Source organism: Physella acuta, unplaced genomic scaffold, assembly GCF_028476545.2.
Source record: "Physella acuta isolate Inbredline_101_S28 unplaced genomic scaffold, ASM2847654v3 ptg000049l, whole genome shotgun sequence".
Taxonomy (NCBI): Eukaryota; Metazoa; Mollusca; class Gastropoda; family Physidae; genus Physella; species Physella acuta.
The window spans coordinates 141,745-169,641 of NW_026731569.1; the positions used below are offsets into that span (position 1 = coordinate 141,745).

The following is a 27,897-nucleotide window of genomic DNA, read 5'->3' on the forward strand; positions in this document are numbered from 1 at the left end:
GTCTGGCGGCACTATAGTTCCGCCCCTGGACGTCATAAATGGATGACCCCATGCTATATGTAAAATCGGTATGTAGCGAAAACGCGACAGTCTGCTTTAAGGGGTTAAGCCTGCAACAAAATAAATGGACCAAAAATATAGATCTATCGGCAAGGAAAGGGAAACTACTCTTAAAACTCTTTTTAAAAATATGGCTGCTGTTTATATTTAATTTTGATCTACAATTAGATTACTGATAATAGATTTTTTTTTTAATATTTAGGCCTATAGAATCAAAATCTAGAATCTAGATCTAGATATTCCCTAGTTGGACTGGGACTAGCAGATTCTATTAATACAATAAAATTACAATTAATAGAGTATGCGGTAATCTATCGCAGGTACGTAAAATCGCTCGCGACTAGATCTAGATCTAGATCTAGATCTAGTATGAAAAACAGGTGGGTAGGCCTAAAAAAAACGCCATTTTAATTTTTAGCGTATTTTCCCACGTTTTCTTTAACTTGCTTTCGCGTCTGTTTGTCTTTCCATCAAATCTTGCGATCGAAATTTCGGGCACTTCCCAGTTAGTAGGCCTATTGGGAAATTTTTCCTAATTATCATAGAATGATAAAATGGACCCAGATTAATCCTATAATATACCCCATTGATAAAAATATCAAATTTATCATTCTAGGCCTAATAGTTTTTTTTATATGAATTTTCAAAGTTATGTGTTTAACTTGTTATGTTTCATTGTAACCTGCATTCCAGACGTGTGATTGGCTTTAAACTTGCATACCAATGTTGCTATTAAAGATATAATGATAAAACTTTGCACATTTGTACTCAATGATATAGGCAATAGAAGTCTACAAATAAAATAAAAATTAGAAAAGAGGTAACTAAAAATAATGAAGTTAAATTAAGGGGTGTGGCACTGTTCTATAGTGACTGCCATAAGAGGATTTCCAGACTGCACAGCTAAGTTGCTATTCCATATACCATCATGAAACTTTATATATTAGGACTAGAGCATGTAAAAAATACAATCATGCAAGTAAAATAAACATAGCTAGAGGAAAACTATAAATAGTGAACTTGAATATGGTACAGCGCAATTAGACTATGATGATTAACTACAGGCTAATATGTTGCACTTCTTTGTTGCTACTATAAAAATAAAGATTAAACTTTACATATTGGTTCTGGTGTTAGTAATAAGAATGCTAGTATACATATTGTACAGGTAATGTATAGAGTTAGAACTTACAAGTCAAATACAGCACAATATGATCAAGATACTTAACGATTTGCCATAAACATTGGATTTGTGTCTGTGTATAACATGGTAAAAATGTTATTATTAATTTAGAAAATTTTGGTTCTTGTAATGTTTCTGATGAAAAGTGTTGAGGTGTGCTAAAACTCAAAGATTGACATTTCACAGTATTCTTATTTATAAAATGTTTAGTGAAGTTGACGTATCCTTTGATAAATTCTTAAATGACATTAATTAAAGTGTTCATGTTTTCTTTCTATTATAGTTGCCTATAACTAAAACTGTAATGCAGTGCAGCTTATAAAATTGGGCATTATTATTTTTTAATTTAGGCCCTTTATAGTACTTTATACATCTAGATACTATAGATAGGCCTGTCAGTATTTACATTAAGGCCTAATAGTTTATATTTATATATATATATATATATATATATATATATATATATATATATATATATATATATATATATATATATATATATATATATATAGGCCTATAGCCTATATATATATATATTATTACACATCTCTAGACCCATTATTGTTTTAGTGTTTTCATTTCCATCTAGATCTAGATCTAATTCTATTTTTTTAAAACTGTTTACAATAAATATAATTTTTCTACTTTAAAATGCCTTTATAATCTATTTATCTGCAATTCGTTAATGCTAGTTTGCTAGATCTAGATTTCTAGTTAACCTGGTATTAAGAAGGTTAATAAAAATCTGGCTAATTTAAAATTTTATAATTTATTTAGGCAGCAATTAGTAATTAGGCCTAATTACATTCTTTCCATTTATAATCTAATAATTTAGATCTACAGTAGATTCTATATTTATTTTAAAGCCCATTTTATTGTAACAGTCCATTTAAAAACAAACAGCTATTAAAAAACATCGTATGCGCATATCTATTAATATCTCGTAACCCGGCCGCCATTTTGAAATTACGCATGCTTTCTCGTTCCTACCCCTACGAGTTTTATCGCGCTACTCCTCACTGGCCCGTGCTTAAAAACCCTTCAAATCGACATTTCTATTTATCCAAATGGTTGGCATGCTATTTAAGCCTATTTTCATGCAACTTAAAGGATTATTTATATGTGAAATTTAGTTGTCAATGCGCCAGTTCGGTAGCGTCGGCATTTCGACAAATATTTGCTATTATCGGTGATCGCTTTCGGTATCGGACAATGTAAAACGGGAGCTAATTCATTTATTAGTATGTATAAAAGATGAAATTCAACTCAAATATTCACATCGAATACATTTTATTCTTCGATTCCGATGGCGAGAATTAACATGTTAAAAAATGGCGAATTTCAACAAGTACGATGAAAAAGTCAGGATGTGGTCGTACCGAATCGAAACAGCGGAAGTCGAAATGCCTACCCAGTTAGCTAGCGCACTGAAATTTTCAGGGAAGCTTTGTTTCCAATGACAATATTTATTATTATTTATACACAATATTCGGTAATCTATCGTTTTGGGTACGTAAAATCGCCCGCGACTAGTAATGTGAAAAACAGGTGACTCCTTAAATTTTAATAATTAGATATATTTCACATTTTGAGGAGGATTTATGTTTTGAAAAATACAAAAATGTTTCATTTATTATGTACCTGTTTTTAAACAATTGAATTAGCCTAAAACTTTTCAGTAATAAATGAAGACATATTGATATATTTAGCCATTGATTTAGGTTTTATATTCATTTATCTATAATATTTGACACAAATATATCACAATCTACTTCACACTACTTCTATCAAAGCCTTGACAATGAGGTAACTTTTTCGTACATTTATAGCCGCAGGCGATTTTACGTACCCAAAACAATAGATTACCGAATATTCAATTATTATTATTACTAAATTGATCCATGGAAAAATTTTATTGATCATTTTAGACTCCTATTGATTTGTACAAAAAAGGGACATAACCTAGTATTTGTAATTTGATAAAAACAAGGTTCGGTACTTTCCCTCTTCTGGCTTACTGATAAACAAATGAAACATGAAGGAGCGAGCACGCGATTGGCTGAGTAGTGGTCACGCGGTGTTTGTGTACAAACCTATGCAAATCTGACTGATCCGGAAGTAGAATGTTGATGGTCGAATGGTTTGCACGCGAGGGCAAAATGGTGAAAGAAACTGCAACACAGAAGAAACGTCGATTGGAAAAGGCACGCCAGAAGTATCAGGAGAAGCGCAACGCAGGATACAGATTGGAAAATCCTCCTAAACGACCAAAAATTATGGAAGAAGGTGAGTATCAAAAGAAGCTTGAAAAAGGTCGAAACTGGAAATCTACTGCTGTAGCGATGGAGATAGAAGAACAAAGTGTCTCTCGTAAAGCAAAAGAGTGCGTCATGCTACTACGCATTGACTTTGGGCCAGATGGAATCCAACGGATTGAGCCGAGATGCGTAGAATTTGATGGAAAACTGAATTATGGAAAAGTCGAGCGAAGACAACTGCCCATAATTCTATGCTGGGCATGCACAGTGCATAAAATGCAAGGCTGCACAGTTGATCACGCAGTTGTCTATTTAGGACCAGCGCTTTTTGAAACAGGCCAGGCGTATATTGCGCTCAGTCTAGTACGATCACTCGAAGGCGTAGGCATTGTGGAATTGGATTGCAGCAAGCTAACAGGAAAAAAACCCTGCAATGAGGAATGTCTACAGGAGATGGAAAGAATGCGTCGACACGAACCTCCAGCTGATCCTGAATAATAAGCGTGTCATGCCTGGTATAAGTCCCTTTTATCTTTGTGTTCGTCCTTTGTGAGTGTTTGTCTTCGTTTACCCAAAAAAAAAAGTGATTGCGAGAAGATAAAATCGATAGCAAGATTTGAATGCAAACAAACAGACAAAGACTAAAAAGTAGAAAATAATTATCATTAAATTTTTTTTTAAAAACCCACGTTTTCTGATTGAACTAAAAAGTAGAAAATAAATGCTATAGGCCCTACATCACAATAATGCAAGCGATCACTCTACTATAAGCGATCGTGGGGCGCCGTGATTTTCTTACAGTTTTTAATACTGTTGACTCTCTACAAGCTCCCTAATAAAACTCAATAGTATTATCTAATCAATAGTAATATAACTTTTACATCTTATATTAACAATGACCGATAAAAAACTTTTACTTCTGCGGCCCACGTTTTTCATTTTTTGTCATAATGCGCACGCAGTTTGCCATCGCTTATAGTAGAGTGATCGCTTGCATTATTGTGATGTATAGCATTTATTTTTACTTTTTAGTTCAATCAGAAAACGTGGGTTTTTAAAAAAAAATTTAATGATAATTATTAGTATTTTAATAATTTTATTCTCCGCTTCTTGTTTACCTTCAGTTTAGCGTATTTTATTATAATAACCGAAACACACCATTAGGAAAACACGATTTATTTATTTGTAGGCCTATTGTATTTTTGTTTTAACAAATGAATAAAAAAAACAAAGACTTTGTTTTAGATTTTGATATTTAGCCTACTTTTAATACTAGATCTAGATCTAATACTTTTGTCAAAACTTGAGAAAAATCCAAATTTAGAATATTGATTTGCTATGTTCGTGTGTCAGATCTAGAATTTTCATGGCAATGGGTGAAGTACGTAAACTTGACTCACTATGTGACAATTGCAAGGCGGTTAAGTTTGTATTGTTACAAGTATCTCCCAGGCATGATACTATAAATAAACATTTATGAACTTACAATGACCCCAAAACTGAGGCCAACACAATTTCAAACAGCTATTGCCAGAGCTATGACGTATGCTGATAATTTTTTAATTAAAGTCAAAGTGAACTCACGGTGAACCCTCGACAGTGTAAGGATTTTTCTACCACTGACAATCACATGATATTTAATTGGAACAGTTCTAATGCTTTTTTATGGGTTTTTTTGCCTTTTCTAATTAAAAGTCACATTCATAAAAAAAAATAAGTAGATCTAGTGTTTTCCTAATGTTTTTGTGTGTTTCGGTTGTGTTTATAATAAAATACACTCAACTGGAGGTGATTCACCTGGTGAACGTAAAGCGGGGAATAAAATACGCTAAAATGGAGTTTTACCAAACAGGTGACTACTTAAATTTTAATAATTAGGCCCCTATGCCCTATATATATATAGAATCTAATAATACTATATATATAATATAATTATTTCACATTTAGTTAGGCCTATAGATCTAGGAGGATTTTAGTTTTGGAAGTTACAAAAATATTATGTTTCAAAGTTTCATTACCCTACTAAATGAAATGTCAAATGAATTTATTATTTTAAAATTTAATGTACCTTTGTAATGTACACTGCTGTTTAAAGTTAATTCATGGCCTGTAATGGCTGTGTTGATATATTAAAATATATTTAGCCATCGATTTTGGTTTATTATTCAGTTATCTCTAATATTTGACAAAAAATAAAAAAATCACAATATGCTTCTAGATCTAGATCTAGACCCTATATACTTCTATTAATAAAGCCTTAACAATGAGGCAACTTTTTCGCACTTTACTAGTCTCAACTGATTTTATAATTTTTAGCACCTAAAACAATATAGATCTACTAAAATATAGGTATAAAATAGAATTATTTGAAGGGCATCATTTATGGATAAACTCAAACTAGTAGCTCAATTAACTGTAATGTAATGAAATTAGCCTAACTAGTCATGTAGACAATGAAGTATAAATAAATAATTAAAACTAAAATATTTTTTTTCAGAGTTGGTTTGTGCTAGCAGAAGCAGTACACTAATGGAATAATGTAATGAAATAAAAATGACTATCAGTATCAGTTTGCTATACTTTTTAACATTGGCTTTGATTTTGAGAAGTTTCTCTTGCTCAGCTCGTAATCAAAATTCAGATAAACAACGAAATATAAAAACTTATTACCCATTTCAAAATATAAGTTTGCCTTGGAATGTTCGAGTAGACGATCTCGTTTCTAGACTAACTATTGATGAAATTCAGCTGCAGTTGAGTAGAGGTGGGGCTGGAGAATACGGTGGCCCTGCACCATCAATACCAAGATTAGGTCAGTTTAAAAACATATTATTACCAAAACAGAATGATTTTTAAATTAAGCCTTTTCACATTAAATAACAACATATTAACTGGCCTTAGGTAAAACCCCAGGGCTTATTTGAATGAAAGCATAGCTCCTTTTATAGATTTTTTCCTTTCAAGAAAATAAGCTAGACGAAATTTCAAATATAATTACTGGGTGTAGCGAAATTGTGAGGTAGTAAATCATGAGAAGACTGTGAAAACCGCCGGTCACATGACATTTTGTCTTGCATCTGACCCCACCCGATATTGATGCTGTGTGGGCGTAAAATGCGAAGATGTCTTCGAAAATTATACCACACTCGATTTACAATAAACTAGGATGCAGACTTTATGTTTTGCTTGTATTGTTTTAACTTACGATGTTTCCATCGTTAGACGAGCTGAAGCAGTGGCGTAGCCAGGATCTTCTCACGGAGGGGTTCAATTTTTTATGTATATATATATATATATATATATATATAACGCTATAGAGAAAACGTAAGCAGAGTAAAAACATGAATAGTAATTCGAAAAACGAAACATGACGTCACATGGAGCATATAGTAGAAAATAGTCTAGAGCCGGAGAGTGCACATTGATTCTCGAGTAAACATTGAATTAAAAAGCCAATTTTGTCTAATCTTAAAAGTGATTTGCGTGCAAAGTTTCATCCATGCAATTGTTCGGGGAGGGGCTCCCCCCCGGGGAGGGGCTCCCCCCCCCCCAAATTAAGAACGTCTAAGCCCCTCCTCTCTAAAGAAATGACGTCATCGATAGTTCTATGATAAAAAGACTGACATTAAATCCTAATACATGTGTCTAATCTTAAAGTGGTTTGCGTGCAAGGTTTCTTTCATGCAATTCTTCTGGTTGGGGCAAAGCCCCACCTCCGTTTTGCATGTAGAGTTTCTTTCATGCAATTCTTTGAGTAGTGGCTAGGCGCGACACCAGTGTTTCTTTCAGACATTTTCCTCTCTTGTGGGGGGAACTTTAAATTTTCTCATCTGAAAAGTGTTTCGCGTGCAGTTTATTTCATGCAGCTCTTCCGGTAGGGGCGAAGCGCCTCCAGGCTCTACCTTTAGTTTGTATGATCAACAAATGCGACCAGTGTTTCTTTCAGACATTTTCCTCCCCAGAGAAGGGTGGGGGTACTTGAAATTTTCGGGGGCGAGGGTAGAATTTTCTGGAAGGGGCGAACACTGGAAAATGTATTTAATTATATTTCGTTGAATGGGAAGGTAGACATGCTTTGGTGTGTGTGGAGGGGGGGGGGGGGGGCGCGGGGCATAGCCCCCTCCTCCCAAGTAGAGTCGCCTGAAATAAATTCTAAATGCGACTTTTGTCATGATTGAGATTAGGTGCATGGTTTAGGGGAATGACTACGACTATATTTAGTATAAATGCGCGATAACTACGTGTAGATCAAGCTTAAGTCCAATTAAAGTGTTGATTCAGTTTTCAGTCAATTTTTGTTTCCGGTTCAATTTGAGGTAAAGGTGATTTCTTTTTTTTGTTTTTTTTTTTGGTTTAAAGAAAAGAGACAACACTATCAACCTAACACCCGTTGTATACTTCCTCAATGGGCCATTTATCTCGTATATATATATTAGTAGACTGTCTTACTAAATTTTAAATTAATTTAGTAATTTAGTAATATAACCTATTTCATCGCAAAGTATATCATGAGACAAAATAAATCACACAAAAATTTGCTCAAACTCATTTCGGGCGAGGTATAATTTATTATAACCGAGCTTTAAAAATGTTTATAACTCATTTATACCTTTTTTAAAAATAAATACCTTTATTTTCAACTAGGCATACTGCCTAGCTTCACTCAGGTTTTTCATAAATATATTTGAAAATTTAAATGATTAATTAATTGGTGATTGGCTGTTATGTGGAAGGCTTAATGTTAAATCTAAACAAATTTCAATTTTGAGAATCATCAAATAATTTTTGCAAGGATATAACGCATAAGGTAATTAGAATTACAGAAGCTTCCTTTTATAATTTATCTCAAAGATGATATTACATAAATTTAAGTTAATTTTTACAGGTTTATTAGGGTAAAATATGACAGTAAAAATTTTTTTACAGTGGGGTCCATGTGCTAATGATTTATCTACTTGTTTCTTTTGTGTGGAACATCGCCTTTGAACATCGCCATGCTTGAAGCCACTGCCGCCGCAAACATACGTTGTATTGTTGCAAAGAAATTTAGGATTATTACCGCCGCCTATGATTTATTTTTTCATCAGTTTTGTTGATTTTTTAAAATGTATATAATACTTAATAAAAAAATATAATTACACTTTTTAAATTGTTTATCAATACTTCTACGCTGTTTGAAAGTACAACAATATAGTATTATTGGCCCTTCATTTATTACAGTGTGACTGAATATCTCTCCCCGTCGGCAAGATTATAATGAACTCACAATGACCCCAAACAAGTTTGAAATATTGCTATTATTCAGGCTATGACCTACGCCTATTTTATACTATTTATATGCACTGACTGAGACCCCTCAAATGTGCTGTACTGTAGGGGGCGACAATGTTTAAAATTTTAACTATAGATCTAGATATAGATTTTTAAAATGGAGTCTAAAATAATATTCTCTTTATGAAATCACAGTGACACGTCGACCGAGTCATGATTTTTCTCCATCTGACAAGAAAACATTTTCTCCATCTGACAAGAAAACGTGAGCGGGCAATTATAGAAGCAACGATGTTAATTTTTTTGAATATTTAAAAAAAGTAAAGTAGATCAAGAAAATAAAAAATATAGGGGCCTACAAAACTCGTGATATATGCCTCTCTAGATGTTGGCCTACTTGTTTAGTATATAACTTTTTTTCTCATACATCTGGTGAAAAAACTAAACTCCAAAAGCATGACACAAAAATGTCTTGCAAATAGTGTCTCGCTATTTACCTTTGATTCCACAAGGATGTCTTTTTGTCTTGAATTTCATAGACTTTTTGCCACCTCTTTCGGATCTCGATATTTACCAACACCCATAATAACTTATTTTGTTTGTATTATATATTAGTTAGCCTTTTTCAATTCATAAAGTGGTTGTATTATTGGGTCCCTACTACTAAACATCTTACGAAATATGTGTACAAATAAAAAGAAAGCTGGAGATTTCAAAACATGAAAAATAGCAATTATAGATTTTATTAGTGAAACTTAGTTCTACTATTCAAATATTTTATAGGGATTGGTGCTTATAATTGGGATACTGAGTGCCTTCGAGGAGATGTAGAAACGTATGGAAATGCAACTGCATTTCCTCAAGCTATAGGACTTGCTGCTGCATTCAGGTGCATTTATTGAAACTCTCTAATTGTTACACTATGCCTTTCAAAATTTTTCTATCAGCTATGAAACAATCTGGATTAAACTTATTAAAGGAAATGTGTCCAAAAAGATCTCTATGCTTCTAAATTTTATTGAGAAATTTTACATTAAATTGTGAATGAAATAAAATGAAAGAATGTCTTGTCCTAAAATTCTGTTCACCTCTGTACAAAAAAAAAATAATTTTTAATAATACTTTGAATTTAAAGTTTTACATTACTTATACCATTTTATAGTTCTGAATTGCTGATGGATATTGCCTCTGCAACAGGAAAAGAAGTACGAGCGAAGCATAATGACTATGTTAGAAAAGGCATTTTTGCAAGTCATACTGGTGCAAGCTGTTTCAGTCCGGTCATCAACATTGTAAGAGATGGGCGATGGGGAAGATGTCAGGTAAACATTAAATAAAACGTGATGTAACATTTCCATTTTAATTTTCTTTAAGCACCAAATAATTTTAATTAGGTAGCTCCATGCATTGATAATACTAAATCGTATACATATTAAACAATTTATTCAATGTTATTGACTTTTTTTATTTTAGGAAACCTATGGTGAAGACCCATTTATGAGTGGGAAATTAGCTGAAAGTTTTGTTGTTGGTTTACAAGGTATGTACATTTTATAACTGTATTAGGTAAATTGATTTATGATGTGGAATAAATTATGCACGGCATTGATAATAAAAACATATTGCCACACAACCTACGCAAAAGGGTTAAAATTTTGAACTATCAAATTGTTTGCACTACTAGCAGCTTGTTACTTGCTTAAATTGTTTTGTTTTATAACATAGAGGTAAATCACTGGTCTGTGCACACTTCACTTTTCAATACTGATAATTTAAAAAAAAAGTTTTGAACGCGTCAGTTGTTTCAAGGGCTATAGTTTCTGTTTACAAATAAAGCGGGAGTGATCTCCCCTAAACTTTCTCGAACTTATACTAGCGTGCCCGTTGCCGCGTTGTTAAACACAAAAGTCCCACGATAGTCCGGGGCGAATCAGACGTGCCTGATTCAGTTTAGTGAAAGACTATAATACTACTTCTTATCCATATTCCATCACAATCTTTAAATTTAACGTATGCGCCACAGCACTACCAGGATAGCCCGAGCGCCAAATTGCAACCTGTCTGGCGCTGATGAAGGCGTCTTATTCTGTTTAGTGAACGACAAACCGCCTCATCTTATTCATAGTCTATCGCACTGTTTAAAACTAACGTAGGCACCATAGCGCTCACTGGATAGCCTGGGGCGCTAAGTTGCACCCTGCTGGGGCGCCGCTTGTGCGAAATTGATTTTTTTTCGAGAAACCTCCTCAAGAGTATTCTCAACAACTTCCCAAAGTTTTATGGCGATCAGATGAAAGGTGTAGCAATGCATAAAAGACAAAATCTGACGAAATATATTAGGAGGGTTTCATCAATGCTTTATCCATGATAAAATACACAGTAGCGGTGAAGGTGGTTTGGCCAAGTAGTTTATTTATATTAAACGAGCCGACCCGCGGCATATCATACGCCGCTATTTAGTTGTTGTTTTTTCTACTTTTCAGTTATTCATAATTTGTGAATTCGACACTACCAACGCTGCCACTGAAAATATTTCTTTAAAACACTATAAGTAGCTCGTTAAGGACGATAACCCCCCCTCTCCGTTAAAGTAAACTCCACTTAGTTCCCCCCCCACATTTAAAATCGTTTTAATTTGAATTATCTACCCCTAATAGTCGTCACTAAACCTGGCTCTGTTTGTAAACATTTAGAGTGAACCACAGCTCACCAGACCATGTGGGGGTGGTAGGGAGCGCGTTTACAGCTTGTTTTCTAGCGTCTCCCAGAAGAGAATTATATATATATAGATAATATAACATCCCTAATCACCACAACACCCAGACTCTACTACTCCAAGTTAAAAATAAAAGTGTTAGCTAAATTACTATTATATCACTAGTAATTCTTTGTTTGAATATTTCCAGCCTTAGTAAAAACCAGGTCATTTTAAAGTATTTCTCAAATGTTATAAAATATTCAATGTTGGTTGAAAAACATGCTTTTTGGCAACAACTATTTGGAACCAGTTAGTTTGTGAAACATAATTTTTAAAAGGGAAGGTTGTAGTTTTCTAAAAAGATAAATAAAACAATTAATCAAATAGCCAATAAATACTGCCATAATTTAGGAACTTACAGAGTTTCTTCCAGGCAATTCTTCTAGCACCCCCAAATGAAATGGATTATAAATATATATATATATATATATACACACACATACTTTTACCAGTTCCGGTACCCTCCCCCCTCCCCCTCCCGGAAAATTTAGTCCGCTTCACCGAAGTGCTCCCATGAGAAAAAAGTCTGGAAGAAACACTGGGAACTTACAGGGTAGAAAATATATACTGGTATGTGATAATCTATGCATTGGCTCCTGCAGGCAATGATCCACGATACATACAAGCCTCTGCTGGATGTAAACATTTTGATGTTCATGCTGGTCCAGAAAATATTCCTGTTCCAAGAGAATCTTTCAATGCAGTTGTAAGGACTTACAAAACATTTTACGTGTGCTGTAACTACTGTAAGCTAAATGATTTGTAAAACACCAAGAGCCGTACCCTGGTATATACACACACACACACACACACACACACACACATATATATATATATATATATATATATATATATATATATATATATATATATATATATATATATATATATATATATACACTAGATGTATGTCATTGCTTCGTTACAGTGTAAAATATGCTGTTAGCTATTATTCAAAATGTTACATCTGTTATCGCCGTGGGTTTTTTCTGTACATTTATTCAGCTTCCACCCCCCCACCCCCCAATCTCAAATGTATTTGCATATTGTTTAACACAATCGAGCTAAACATATGTGCATCTGTCTTCCTTTGGAAGATATTCTAGATCAGCTGGCATGGAGGAGACTTGCCATCCCCCTTCCTGCTATATTTTACAGAGATAAGCAAAATGGTCTTCTACAATACACAACACACACACTTTACGTAAACAATTACCCTACGCCTCCAGACCTAAGGTAATAGACCTCCTGTATAAAAGATGGATGGCTGAATTGAGCCTGACTACTCAAACAAGGACTATACTTGTGAATAAAGATCAATATGTGAATGGTTGACGGTCCATATCAAGCATGTATGAAGTAAATAGCAGACGTATAGATGTTAAAGTGAACTTTAAGACAGTAAGCTCATCGTTCATGCATAGTGCTTAGCTAGGCGAACAAGAAGTATACTAGCGATGAGTCATTAATAAATATGATGTTTAAGCTTTATAACACGACAGTTTTAAAATAGTATTATTAGTTAGTTAGGTCGATTTGCTGTTTATTTGATCTATCAAGTTCTCTGGATTTCCAACTTTTTAAACATTGATTCTAAAAAAAATTCTGAATTATTTTCAGGCTTAATTTTTTTTTTTTAACGGCCGCTTTGATAGCAAAATATTTTTATTAAAAAAATAAAACCCACAATTTTTTACCCACCCCACTCTACTTTCCCCCTCGATGCCTTAAGTTATATTACCCCTTTTATGGTAAAGAAAGCTTAGCCATATTTTATATCTTATGAATATATTTTAGGTTTCTGATCATGACTGGCGTATGACATTTCTACCTGCTTTTCGCAAGTGTGTAAAAGCTGGCTCATTCAGCATTATGTGTAGCTATAACAGGTAAAGGAATGTAATATTATGGTTTTAGATTTAAATTATTAGCTATTATGTCTTATTAAGATATTTTTTTTATCTTTTTAAAAGCATAAACGGAGTACCCGCTTGCGCCAATAAAAAACTGCTGACTGAGATTTTACGACATGAATGGAACTTTACAGGTTATGTTGTGAGTGATGAACAGGCAATTGAAAACATCATTACAAGACATCATTATTTAAATAACAGTATCGATACAGCTGCAGCTTGTATCAATGCTGGGTGTAATCTTGAATTATCACCAAATCTTGTTGAACCTATCTACATGTCTATTGGTAAGCTGCCTTGATGTTCAATTTTTTTTCTTCATTTATTAACAAAAATACCATACAAAACAATATACTTTTTTTTCTACTTACAGTGGAGGCTGTAAATCAAGGGAAAATCTCAGAAAATCTAGTGAGGGAAAGAGTAAAACCTCTGTTTTACACAAGAATGAGATTAGGAGAATTTGATCCATCAGATAAAAATCAATATGCACAGCTCGATACAAGTGTTGTCGAAAGCCCTGAGCATAAAGATTTAGCTGTTAATGCAGCAATGAAAACTTTTGTCTTACTCAAGAATCTAAAGAGTTTTTTGCCTTTGAAAATGGGATCCCATCAAAAAGTTTCTGTAAGTGTACTTTTTCAAAAAGATTTTAACTAATTTTTAAACAACAAAAATTGATTAGTTAAAGTTAACTAGCATGCCCATTCCGCGCATTACTGCGTTCTCAAAAGAAAATCTGCAGAAATATTTAAAGAGGGTTTCAATAATGTGTTACCAATCCTATTTTCTTAGACGCGTGACCTTGTTTACCAAAAGGAGTTATTTAAATGTTAGCAATGCAGGCGCTATATTTCTTGGATCATATTTGTTGGGGCAAGGGTTTACCCACACTACCGCTCAGAAAGCCTTGAGTGGACGTTAATCACTCTCCAAAATAGTGAGGTAGAACACACTCCGACGACTGCCCTGGTGTCAGGGACGTAGTGGGACATTATCAGGAGCCGACATTACTCTACCGAAGGGTCACCGCGTACGGCCCCTGGCTCAGTTTCATCATCGCGTTTCGTGTGTCCTAGAGTCAGGAATTGTATTGTGCTCTTTATAACTAACGTAGGCGCCATAGTGCTCATAGGATATCCCGGAGGACGCACCTGATTTGATTTAGGGAGTGACCATAGCAACACATTGTATTCATAGCCTATTGCACTCTTTAAACGAACGTACGTGCCATATTACTCAAGGGTCAGTCCGGTTCGCCAAATCGCCCTTTGCCGGGGCGCCGGAGGACGCTCCTAATTTGATATAGTCAACAATCATTGATTTTATATATATTTTATATATATATATATATATATATATATATATATATATATATATATATATATATATATATATATATATATATATATATATATATATATATATTTATATATATATATATATATATATACATACATACATACATATATATATATATATATATATATATATATATATATATATACATATATACATATATATATATATATACACATATATATATATATATATATATATATATATATATATATATATATATATATATATGTACAAATCAAAAGTTTGAGCGGGGGGAAATTTCAAATCAAAAGTAGTGCAAATCGAAAGTCGGAGGGGGTGGAGGTGGGGGTGCAAATCAAAAGTTTAAGGTGGTGGAAATTGAAATTTTGAGGGGAGGGGGTGCAAATCGTAAGTTTGAGGGAGGGTCGAAAGTTTGTCCCCGAGCGCTGGAAAGGGTCACTATGCCTCTGTTTTGTAGTCATTCACTATGTCAGACACGTCCGTCGGCGCTCGAAAAGGGCGCGATTTGGCGCTACGGGCTAGACTGTGAGCAATATGCCTTTATGATTGCATTTAAATAGTGTTTATGTTATGAGTGTTGTGTTTGTTTTTCGTTTGTGTTTTTTTTTGCGTTCGTTTGTGTTGTGTTTAGTTTTGTTCTGTTCCCAAGTTAGTACATTTACAAAAGATTTACCGTGGCGGAGCATGGGATGCAGCTATTTCTATATATCTACGCTATGACAGTGGTGTCCCACCGGGTTGGGCTACGTAGAGAATTATATATATACGAGAAAAATAGTCCGTTGAGGAAGGATACAACGGGCGCTAGGTTGATAGTTCTGTCTCTTTTCTCTAAACTAAAACCAAAATCACCACCTTTATTCAATTTAACCGGAAACGAAATATGACATTGAAAACGGATTTTTATCCAGAATCGGTACTTTAATCGGATTTATTCTTGATCTCCACGTAGTTACTGCACATTGATATTAATGTTACCATTATTGAATAAATAAGTAAATAAATTTTAAAAAATACCCCAACTAATCTCAATCATGAGAAAAGTCGCATTTAGAGTCTCTTTTAGGCGACTCTACTTACCCCCCCCCCCCCCCTCCCCACACACACACCTCAAAGCACATCTACCGTCCCATTCAACGAAATATAATTATATACTTTTTTCCAGTGTCCGCCCCCTCCCAGAAAATTCTACCACCGCCCCCCCCCCCCCTCCCCCCCCAAAATTCAAGTACCCCCCACCCCTCGCCGGGGAGGATAAAGTCTGAAAGAAACGCTGGTCCCATTTGTAGATGATACAAACTAAAGGAAGAATCTGGGCGGGGCTTCGCCCCTACCGGAAGAGATGCATGAAAAAAACTGCACGCTAAACACTTTTTAGATTAGAAAAATTTCCCTCCTCCGCGGAGGAAAAAGTCTGAAAGAAACACCCGAAGAATTGCATTAAAGAAACTGCAAGCAAACCACTTTTTCGACTAGACACATTAATTCATTAATTAGGCGGTAATTTTATTATAGAGTATCAATGAAGAAATTTCTTTTGAGTTGGGGGGGGGGGCGGCTTAGACGTTCTTTCGCGAGGGTGGGTCTTTCCTCCTACCCGAAGAATTGTATGAACCATTTAGATTAAACACAATTGGCTTTTTAATTCAATGTTTACTCGAGAATCAATGACGTCATATTATTGTGTGCACTCTCTGGATGTAGACTTTTATACTATATACTAAATGTGACGTCATATTTCATTATCGTTTTACTATGAAAGTTGTTATTTTGCTTGTGTTTTCTCTATAGCGTTCTTGTCAGATACATAGATAGATACACAGATAGATAGACAGCGAAACTGTTAGTAATAGGTAGATTACTAGACATGCATTTATGTACAACCCCACCGAAAGAAGCAAAGAGGAGATCAGGAATATTATGGCTGATGATATCGTTTAAAATAGAGGTGATGTTTAATGGGGGATTTAGCTTTAGAGGACCCCGAGTGAACTACTGTTGTTCACAGTGTCAAGACGAAATTCATGACGTCACCTTCTCTTGACTCACGCGCATCGTAAATGTATGCACTTCGTGAATTTGGCCTACTTACATCAATTATTATTAATATGTCAGTCATCTGTTTTAACTACAAACAATACTAATAACTTAATTATTCACTCTTCTGTATGTATTAACAGTATAAATCACATATGAGAATAATCAAGAAGTTATCTTCTGATTACACTTTATCGCGTTTTCGCAAAAAGAAGTAACATTGTTCTTGGGTGCGAGCCAATGGGATGCCTAGCCAAGATTTTATTACTTCAAGTATGATAATAAATAAACCGGGAGTGATCTCCCCTAAACTTTCTCGAATATTCTAATATAACACTATGGGGGATGGCAACTAGGGACATAGACAATATTTTAAATCCATTTTTTAATTACTTAAACTTTTTATAATAGAACTAGCGTACCCGCCCCCGCACGTTGCCGCGGGGATAGAAGAAAGTTTGACGAAATATATTACCAATCATATGTTCTTAGACGCGTGACCTTCTTTTCTAAAAAATGAGTCATTTAAATGTAAACAATGCCTGCGCTTGGATCATAAATATCAGGACACGGGTTTACCTACACTACCGCATGAAAACTTTGAGTGTACATTAATCACTCACCGAAATAATATGGTAGAACACACTTCGGTGACCGCCCATGTAATTAAAAATCATGTCCATATTCCAAGTTATATAAGAATATTCGAGAAAGTTTAGGGGAGATCACTCCCGGTTTATTTTACTCTGATATCTTAATGTTTTTACTTGGTATAAGTATAAGGCGATCAGCTGCCTGCCATATAGACCACCATATCTGAAAAAATTAATATTGGGCCTTCATAGTTGTTATTACTCTTTAAATGGATATTGAGACTGAATTTCACTTTTCATATGATATTAGAATGGCTCGTGAAAGTGTTTTCAGAAAACAGGCTTGTACTTAAACCAAAAGTCTAGCATTAGAAATTATAACACTTGGCTTTAACTTCCAGATAATCGGACCAATGGCTGATAATTATGATCAACTTTTTGGCGATTACACACCCCAACAAGACAAAAGTTTTACAAAAACTCCTCTTCAGGCATTAAAAGAGATATATCCAAGAATTCAGTACCAAAAAGCTTGTGAGGATGGAACTCCATGCAAAAGTTATAACCCAAGGGTGATTCCAGAAGTTGTTAATAATACTGATCTTCTTTTTGTTGCCTTGGGAACAGGTTTTGTTTTTTATTATTGTCCTAATACTTTGTTGAAAGCAAATGCTTAGATAAAATAATTACATTTTAACATCTGAACATTTTTTTTAATTTAAAAAAAATATTCTTTTTAATAGCTTAAAATGTGTTAATATACTAAATACTTAAGTGGATTTTAAAGTAAGGTTTCTCTTATTTTATTTAAGGAGTTGCAGTAGAAACAGAAAATATTGATAGGCCTAACTTAGAACTGCCTGGTAAACAAAAAGATTTAATGATTGATGTTTTAAAGTATGGTAAGTACCAGTACTCATTTGTCATTAAATATATATATATGTATATATATATATATATATATGTATATATATATATATATATGTATATATATATATATATATATATATATATATATATATATATATGTGACACTGCGTAGCTTCGCTTAGGTTTTTCAAAAAAAAAGACATTTGAGAATTCGAATAATTTATTAATTAGTGATTAGCTATAATGTAGAGTGTTGAAGTCTAAACAGCAATTTCAATTTTCAGAAACATGGGTTAAATATTCGCAAACTTATTACTTGCAAGGTTATTAGAACTAAGAGGCCTCCTGGATAGTATAACAGAGATTATATAAAGTTAACTTCTGAAGTTCATTTGTACTATTTTATTAGGTTGAATACATTAATGTTTAATGAAGTTCTTACTTAAACGAATGCTGAAGGGTCATTTTTTGTTGTTGCTTAAAATACTATAAAAAAGATTACTTAGGAAGCTACTTCCCTTCTACTTAGACCAAATGACATAATCTTTGTTTACTTTTTTTCACAAAAACTGCTATGCTTACATAAGAAAATACGCCATCTTGGCAAATCTAACAGCCCTAATGGTTTTTTTTTTGTGAACGGGAAAAAAGTCACAGGAAAAAAACAAACACAGAAAACAAGTCACAGTTTTTGCTAGGAAAAAAAAGTCACAGAAAAAAAGTCACAATGGAAAAATTTTATTGGAAAAAAAGTCACAAATAAAGTCACAGAAAAAAAGTCACAAAAATCTTTTTAGAAATATTTTGATTTATTTGTTAAGAATTGTAAAATTTTGTATGTATATTGTTGTGTGTTGTATTTTTTGATAGCATAAAATATTTTTAGACGTTATAAGGATTATGGTTTATAACAATTGAAAGTAAAAATACTCTAAGATAATTTACTCAACAATCTCAACTTTTGTTACGTATTTAGTTAAAGTTAAATACGCGGTAGAAAGGTTAATTATAAAAGAAATTTAGGCACATCGCGTATTGCATGTTTTGCCCTAGGCTATTCTCTGGTCGGCCTCACCTCAGATGGGCATTGCCCGAACATATTTTGTGTTGTTGAAGTTTTGCGTCATTGACAGCCTTTGAATCTTGTCGGCTTTTTGTTTTGATCCTAAGGTTTGTTATGTAATGAGCTTGGTAAATGTGGGCAGTAAAGGTGGTTGAACTAAACATAACTATTGTTGCGGTGAGGTGAGGGCAGCAAGTCAGATGAACTTACATTACACGGTAATTTAATGTTGGTATTTTAAAAAAAAAACACGATGAAAACCGTGGACTTTGGAGCATTCTATTAAATGCTATTAATCTTACGTTTAACATAATTACAATCTACATACTTCTTACTAAATATTTTTAGATGAATTATAAAAATTACTATGCGTATACAACCTACACACATTTCATTACATTTAGTTAATCCTAAGTTAATTTGCGCTCTCTAAATATTTAATACAAAAAGTATTAACAAATTTCACGCAAATATATATTTGTGACTTTTTTCCTGTGACTTTTTTTTTCTTTTTTTTTTCCTTTTACTTTTTTTCCTGTTACTTTTTTTTCTACAATCGTTTTTTCGACGGGCAGAATGCTTTTTGTTACCCTCTAGGTTCGGTCTAAGACCTCGCGGAGCGGCACAGGGAATCATAGAACAAAATTAATTCTCGATATGTAGCTTATAAATGAGAATTTCACTCGCGGTCATTTTTTTAAAACTCATTATCAAGAGCTTAGAGTCTGTCCGACAGTTTATCGAGGTGCATGCAAAAAATTAGCCAGATTCATTTACCCAGGTCTATGGGGGAAAATAGCCAGATGTAGGGAGCCAAAGTACCCTAAAATTGTTTTGCAAATACTCATCGATTTTTCACAAAAATTAACAATGTTAAATGTGGACTAGTCACTTCTAAACTGTCTAAAGCCCTTCCGAAATTTCCCGAAGATTACGCCTCTTTTTTGTAGCCCCGCGTATAATTCTACGACCTCAGAAGTTATGATTGAGTTTGTAAGTCCATATTTTTTACAAAAAACAAACAGTGCTATGTTTATATAAGGAAATATGACCTCTGGTCAGTTAAAACACAGTTCCGGGGTTTTCCCGATGGCAGCATAGTTTTTTTCTGACCCCCTGGGGCCGATGTTTGACCTCAGGAATTGACATAGGTTTCCTACGTAGGATTTTTTTTCAATATAAAGCTCAAATAAGGCGCTGGTCAGTCGAGGTCAGTTTTGACCTCCTCTTCGTGGATTTTGTGGCCCATCGGCATTGGCCCCCATGTTCTGTTGGTCTGAGGCGAGCGCCTGCCTAACTTGAAGCCCCTGCGGCGCCGGGGAGTGCCCTATCCGTTCACTTTGCTTTATATAGAGAGATTTCTATAGATCAATATATGTTGATCTATATCTTTCTATTTATGTTAAATGTCTGTATGTTAATTTCCTTAGAACTGAAAATTGACATCATGTTTTGTTCATTGGCCGGCCAATTCACAAACCGGCCAGGATAACCTTACCAATGTCCCATGTATTTGATAGGGTTTTAATTATTCTGGCTGCTTTTTACTTTCTCGTATATGCAAAGTATAGAGAAAGTATTGTAATCGTGCAAAAAAAAAATCGAGATTTTTACAAATCTCGACGTTTTACACCTCACTGATACGGAAAAACGTAATTTTGCAATCTTGTCCGTATGTCTGTGTGTGTGTCTGTGTGTAAACACGATTACTTGAGTACCGTTACAGCTAGGTTGATGAAATTTCATATATAAGTATTTTATCAAAATCGTAGATCCGTATCAACTTTTGAGCGATTTCCGAAAACCGGAAGTGGTACTTTTTCTACTTTGAATTTTTCAAAAGCCTATAACTTGAGTACTATTTCAGCAGATAGATAAATGAAATTTCACATGTAAGTAAAAGATCTTATTCTCTACCTTGTCAAATTTTGAGTAATTTCCTTTGACCGGAAGTACTAATTTACGCTATTTCCGATTTCTCAAAAAACGGATGTAAATTTATAAAGTACTAATAATATTCCGCATAATTATGCATATTTTATTAGGCGTTCACTTGGTGTGCAATTTTTTTTACGTGATTCTATTCTATTATAAAAAGTTTAAGTAATTAAAAATTGATTGAAAATATTGTCTATATCCTGAGTTGCCATCCCTCGTAGTTTTATATTAGAATATTCGAGGAAGTTTAGGGGAGATCACTCTCGGTTTATTTGTTTTGATTTATCGTTACGGCTATAATACTATTTGATTTTTAGTCATACCTTTCATTGGTTGAAGTTTGAAGATGAGAAGACAGTCTAGTCGACTGTCCTATTTACTTTTTATAGGCCCTATAAAATTTTTCCCTAAGAACTAATAATATTGCGCACTATTATGCGCTTTTTGCTTTGGCGTTCACTTGGTGCGCAATTCTTTTTTCTACTAGATTTTATTCTATTTTTAAAAGTTTAAGTAAACAAAAATCATGTCTATATTCCGAGTTGCCATCCCACGTAGTGTTATATTAGAATATTCGAGAAAGTTTAGGGGAAATCACTCCCGGGTTATTACTTTCTCGTATACGAAGTATAGAGAAAGTATTGGAATCGTGCAAAAATTCGAAATAGAGGTTTTCAAAAATCACAATGTTATACACCTCTATGGGACGGAAAACTTAGTTTAGCAAATTTTTTTCATATGTCTGTGTGTGCTTGTGTGTCTGTCTGTTTGTGAACACGATAACTTAAGTACCGTTTCAATGACGATGAAAAAATTTCATGTATAGGCATTATATCAAATTTGTAATTCTGTATCAACTTTTGAACTATAGAGTCCTTGCATATGACGTCACGTCCGTTCGTGTATGTAAACATCCGCCATCGCGGTGTACAGATCCACATTCAAAATGTTGATCTGTGATGTGAAAGGTTGTGATACTCGAAGTGGCAGATCTAAAGGGATTCCTTTATTTCGAATGCCAAGGGTTATATTAACACAAGATGATAGAGATCGACGGTTAACAGAACTTAGACGCCGTCAATTTTTAGCCAATGTTTATCGCAGTGGTGTGAGTGAAGCAGCAGCAAATAACATGCGAATCTGTTCTCGACACTTTGTTTCAGGTAATGACAGTAAAATAATAAACTTCGTTTTAATTATAAAAGATAACTGTTAATAAAACAAATATGCTCGACCTTCACAAATACTATCAGTAAAAGACAAAGTCAAAAGTAATAATAAGAATAATAAGATTTAATTGTAATAATAGTGATTTAATATTTAGATCTAGAATCTAGCTCTAAACAGGGTATCAACAAAATTCGGACCACAGATCTAGATTTAGGGTGACTGGCTCAGCTGGGTAGACATAAAATCTAGAATCTACTTATTTAATTTCAAAATTTAGATCTACATTCGATTCAAAATACACCAATAATAAATCAAAAGTAGGCATAATAATAAAGAATTTAATTGTCTCTAAGATCTAAAATCTAGCTATATAACCTAATCATTTTGTTAGCACACGAAATTATCTGAAATTGAAGTAGATTGTATGACTAGACTCAGATCTAGAATCTGCTACTTAAATTAAATTTTAGAAAGTTTATACAAGCATGTAGTTGATATTATTGTAGTAGAAGGCTTTAATAAATTACTTTGTGTCTTTTTACGGTAATATGTATCTGATACCAGTGGCGTAGCGAGGTCGGGTGTCACCCGGTGCGGCCCCCTCAAACTTTCGATTTGCACCCCCCCCCTCAAGTTTTTCTCTATATATTTTGCTATTTTTTGCCTTGGTGTCACCCCCCCCCCCCTAAATGGTGTCACCCGGTGCGGTCCGCAACCCCCCCCCCCCCCATTTCTAGTAATTATTATTCTACTAAGTTTATGTAGCCTAATAGTAGAATCTAGATCATACCAGCCAAAACAACAAATAACCACATTATTATTATTACGAGAAAAATGGCCCGTTGAGGAAGGATACAACGCGCGCTAGGTTGATAGTGCTGTCTATTTTCTCTAAAATAAAACCAAAACCAAAATCACCACCTTAATTCAATTTAACCGGAAACGAAAAATGACATTGAAAACGGATTTTTATCCAGAATCGTTACTTTAATTTATACAAAATATAGTCATAGGCATATCCCTAATCCATGCACCTAATCTCATTCATGACAAAAGTCGCATTTAGAGTTTCTTTCAGGCAACTCTACTTGGGAGGAGGGGGGCTTCCCCCCCCCCCCCCCCCCCCACACACACACTCCAAAACATGTTTACCGTCCCATTCAACAAAATATAATTATATTCTTTTTCAGTGTCCGCCCCCTCCCAGAAAATTCTACCCCCGCCCCCGAAAATTTCAAGTACCCCCACCCCTCTCCTGGGAGGAAAAAGTCTGAAAGAAACACTGGTCGCATTTGTAGATCATACAAACTAAAGGAAGAATCTGGGCGGGGCTTCGCCCCTACCCGAAGAGATGCTTGAAAAAAAAACTGCACGCTAAACACTTTTTAGATTAGAAAAAGTTCCCCCCTCCGGGGAGGAAAAAGTATAAAAGTACTGGTGTCGCGCTTAGCCACTACCCGAAGAATTGCATTAAAGAAATTGCAAGAAAACCACTTTTTAGATTAGGCGGTAATTTTATTATAGAGTATCGATGAAGAAATTTCTTTTGAGTTGTTGGGGGGGGGGGGGGGCTCAGACGTTCTTACGCGGGGGTGGGGCTTCGCCCCCTACCCGAAGAATTGTATAAAAGAAACTCTTCACGCAAACCACTTAGATTAGACAATATTGCCTTTTTATTCAATGTTTACTGGAGAATCAATGACGTCATATTACTGTGTACACTCTCCGGCTTGATATTATTATAGGCTTTTGAAAATTTGTTATAATACTTATTTATTAAACTTCATCAACCTAGCTGTAACGGTACTCAAGTTGTCGTGTTTACAGATACACATGCACACACACACACACAATTGCAAAACTATGTTTTTCCGACACTAAAATCTCGATATTTTTTTTTCACGATTACAACACTTTCTCTATACTCTGTATTCGAGAAAGTAAAAATGAGGCAGACACAATAATTCTTTATGTTCATTATTAACCTCCGAGCTGACCCGCATACGCCGCGATTCAGTTTAATTCCTATTTTTCAGCAATTCATAATTTGTGAATTCGACACTACCAATGCTGCGACTGAAAATATTTTGCTTTTAAACACTATCAGTAGCCAGTGAAGGACGATTATCCTCACCCTCATGAAAGCAGCCGTCCGTGACGACAGTTGATTGTGGACAATGAAAAGATCAAGCATAACTTATACTTACCTCCCCTTAGTTTCAAATTGTTTAAAAACTGATTTATCTGCCCCTAATAGCCGTCACTTCTATTGTTAACAACCGTGTGAACCACAGCTCACCTGACAGATGGGGGTGGTAGAGATATGCTTAGAAAGCGGGGTAGGAACGGCTAAGCTGCGTGGTGTTTTCTATGGTCTCCATGAAGAGAATTATAAATATACGAACCGACCCGCGGCATATCATACGCCGCTATTTAGTTTTTTTTTTTTTTTTTCTACTTTTCAGTAATTCATAATTTGTTAATTCGACAGTACCAATGCTGCCACTGAAAATATTTGCTTTAAAACAATATCTGTAGGTCTTTAAGAACGATACTCCCCCCCCCCCCCCCCCCCGTGAAAGCAGCCTCCTCTTAGTTACCTCCCCTAAGTTTAAAATAGTTTCAAACTAAATTATCTGCCCCTAATAGCCGTCACTAAACCCGGCTCTACGATTGTAAACATTTAACGTGAACCACAGCTCACCAGACCATGTGGGGGTGGTAGGGATATGCCTAGAGAGGGGGCTGCTAGGCGCGCTTACAGCGTGGTGTTTTCTAGGGTATCCAAAAAGAGAAATATATAGAGAGAAGATAGTGTACTGGTAGATCATAATATTTTTAAATTGTTTTTTTCTATTTAGATTCTAGAATCTATAAGATAAGCAATATTTTTGGTTTGTTTTCATCGTATTTTGAATGCTTTAGTAATGGGTAGATCAAATAGATTTATAAAATGGCTAATCAAAGATTGCAGCAATGGCTGCACCGGGATGCCCGGCTTATGTGAAGGCATTTTAACTATTCTATTGTTTCATTTAGGCAATGTATTCATCGGTCATGAATGGTCATAATAAAAAAAGGGTCAACACTTCGTCTTTTGAAATATTTAGGAAAGGTTATGTCCAAATTACCAATAATTGCTGCATTACTTAAAATTACAATTACTTTTTTTAAAAGACGGCAGTAATGGCTGCGCAATTTTTACTCCTGTTACAAATACTTGCTGGGGATGGTAGGGGGATTTATTTTATTGGCCTAAAGGAGATAATCGTGTTTCTATTTTTATTTTAAAAATTTTCAGGAGGCAAAAGTGGAATAGTCCTGCTTTTATTCAATGCCGGACCTTTGAATATAAGCTTCGCCGACGAATCTGAAGAAGTTAACGCTATAATGGAGTGCTTTTATCCTGCTCAAGCAACGGGAGAAGCACTAGTGAATGTTCTTTTCAATAAATTTGGAAAAGCATCTCCTGCTGGAAGACTACCAATTACTTGGCCAAAATATGATTGGCAGGTTCTGGTTGATTTATTTTTGTTTTGTTTATATCTTTCTCATAAACAATGTTTTTTTTTAATAAATTTTATACACATTGAAATAATTACTTCTTATTTAAATTTCTACTCTTTTCGCCAATAGTTACCTTCAATGATGAACTACTCAATGAAAGGTCGGACTTACAGATATTTGCTTACAGACCCATTATATCCTTTTGGGTTTGGGCTTTCATATTCACAGTTTTCCTACGATTATTTAGCAGCGTTTTCCTCTCCAAATCCTAAACAGAACTTATCAGTACAGCTTTTACTAAGCAACATAGGAAATGTGGATTCTGATGAGGTAGACTAAACGTAATGTTTTTATGAAGCAAGTGAAAAAATATAGATTCTAGATATATCTTTTTCAACAATAAAGCTGTTGACTATAATTTTGAATTAGGTTGTCCAATGTTACATAGCTTGGCAGAATAAGTCACTTCCTGTGCCACAGAGACAGCTTGCTTATTTTCAACGAGTTCATATAAAAGCTGGAGTACAAATAGGGTTAAATTTTTCTATCTCCTGGGAATCATGGACATTTTGGAGTGATAATCGATGGGTGATTCAAGCAGGTAAATTTTAAGCGTGAGTTTTAAGTAAGATTGACATAAACATACTTACTTGTCTTACTGGTTAAAAAACTATCTAATTCATTTAATATAATAATTTAAATAAAACATTAAACAAGTGTTCCATTAATTCAACCAAATATATCACTATACAAATTATGATTTCTCAAAATTTGTAAGCTGTAGATCATTCCAATGAAACACTAATATAGTAATTATTTCGTAACAGGAACTATGGATATATATTGTGGAGGTCAACAACCATTCCAGAGAAAATCAGCACCATCAAATGTACTAGCAGCTACATTTGAAATATACAATACAATTTACATAGATTTACTTTAATGACTAGTTGCCAATTATTGTGACTGGCTGTAATTAAAAAGGGGCAGATAACTTTGATTATTTTTGTTTTCTTTTTACGTAATAATTTTTATTTCACCTAAATAGTTTACCAATATATTGTAACAAATGATTTATTATTTCTTGTAATCCATTCAACAATATTTTCTGGAAAAAAAAACACTAAAAGTTACTTGTGTAATAAAACAGTAATAAACATTTATTAGCCATTGTTACAGTTTCCCTCGTTGATACAAAGATAAGAATTATTTTACACACAATACCGCAATATATATATATATATATTTATATATATATATATGCACACCTATAAGGGGCGGATTAATATATAGGGCCCTTCTATATATATATATTTATATACATATAGGCGCGTGTGTTAAAATTATATGTATATAGGCCGATATATATATATCAGCCAATTAAACATCATCTGTGTAAAGATTAATATTATCCCTAACAGTGTCAATGATAACGGACTCTCTATGATATTTTCGACTGAGAAACTCAATGATAGGGCTTTTTTAGTTCTAAAAAGAGACTGTATCACAACCAGTGTTTCTTCCAGACTTATTTCTCGGGGGGGGGGGGGGGCGGTAGACTGTTAAAAGTATATATTTTCTATATAAATTTCGAGTTGCCTTGAAGAAACTCTAATCACAACGGAAAAATTCTATTCTTTTAATTACCAAACCAAATTAGCGTAATTTTTCACTATTGATAAATATATTCAGACCTTCTATGTAAACAGTTATTGTCTTTGTTTATAATTTGTTAATCAATATATGATACAAATAATAAAATGTGCCTTTCTACTATATTATTTTAATACATTAGGGCATAATAAATAAATTACGTTTCGTTCTAAACAAATCGAGTATCTTGTTTGTTCAATTAAATTTTTTTAATACATCTGCTTGAAGAAAGGGGAGAGGTGGGATATATATGGAATATGAATATAATTCATGATTATA

The 27,897-nt window shown here is 34.0% G+C and overlaps 2 protein-coding genes across 11 annotated transcripts in view; one reads left to right on the forward strand and one right to left on the reverse strand.

Annotated features, from left to right (window-relative positions):
• LOC131944955 (GPN-loop GTPase 3) overlaps positions 1-6,288 on the reverse strand; it is a 54,454-nt gene extending 48,166 nt beyond the window's left edge. The window contains exon 1 of one of the 2 annotated variants that reach the window (XM_059305885.1): positions 6,172-6,288. The gene's annotated coding sequence lies outside the window, so the exon portion shown is untranslated. Of the gene's footprint in view, positions 1-3,336; positions 3,469-6,171 lie in introns of those variants that run through there. The other variant, XM_059305915.1, reaches the window with a different exon arrangement.
• LOC131944894 (xylan 1,4-beta-xylosidase) lies at positions 188-27,137 on the forward strand. 9 transcript variants are annotated; one of them, XM_059305775.1, is made up of 15 exons: positions 188-380; positions 5,999-6,313; positions 9,556-9,661; positions 9,935-10,094; positions 10,246-10,312; positions 12,133-12,236; positions 13,328-13,419; positions 13,504-13,730; positions 13,817-14,070; positions 17,819-18,044; positions 18,230-18,319; positions 25,760-25,971; positions 26,095-26,295; positions 26,395-26,566; positions 26,793-27,137. In XM_059305775.1, the coding sequence occupies exons 2-15, from the start codon at positions 6,055-6,057 to the stop codon at positions 26,906-26,908; spliced, it is 2,286 nt and encodes a 761-aa protein (XP_059161758.1). In that variant the 5' UTR covers positions 188-380; positions 5,999-6,054; the 3' UTR covers positions 26,909-27,137. The 9 variants fall into 9 exon arrangements, with proteins under 9 accessions (XP_059161758.1, XP_059161822.1, XP_059161787.1 ...); XM_059305804.1 differs by lacking the exon at positions 188-380 and adding an exon at positions 423-440; XM_059305788.1 differs by lacking the exon at positions 188-380 and adding an exon at positions 3,416-3,529.
• Positions 27,138-27,897: the final 760 nt, after the last annotated feature.

Bases quoted from the DNA above. Each gene is read 5' to 3' on its own strand.
- LOC131944894 (XM_059305775.1), top strand. From the start codon at position 6,055: ATGACTATCAGTATCAGTTTGCTATACTTTTTAACATTGGCTTTGATT. The intron at 10,313-12,132 runs GTATGTACATTT...TGGCTCCTGCAG, and splicing joins TTTTGTTGTTGGTTTACAAG to GCAATGATCCACGATACATA. The intron at 18,045-18,229 runs GTTTTGTTTTTT...ATTTTATTTAAG, and splicing joins TTTTGTTGCCTTGGGAACAG to GAGTTGCAGTAGAAACAGAA.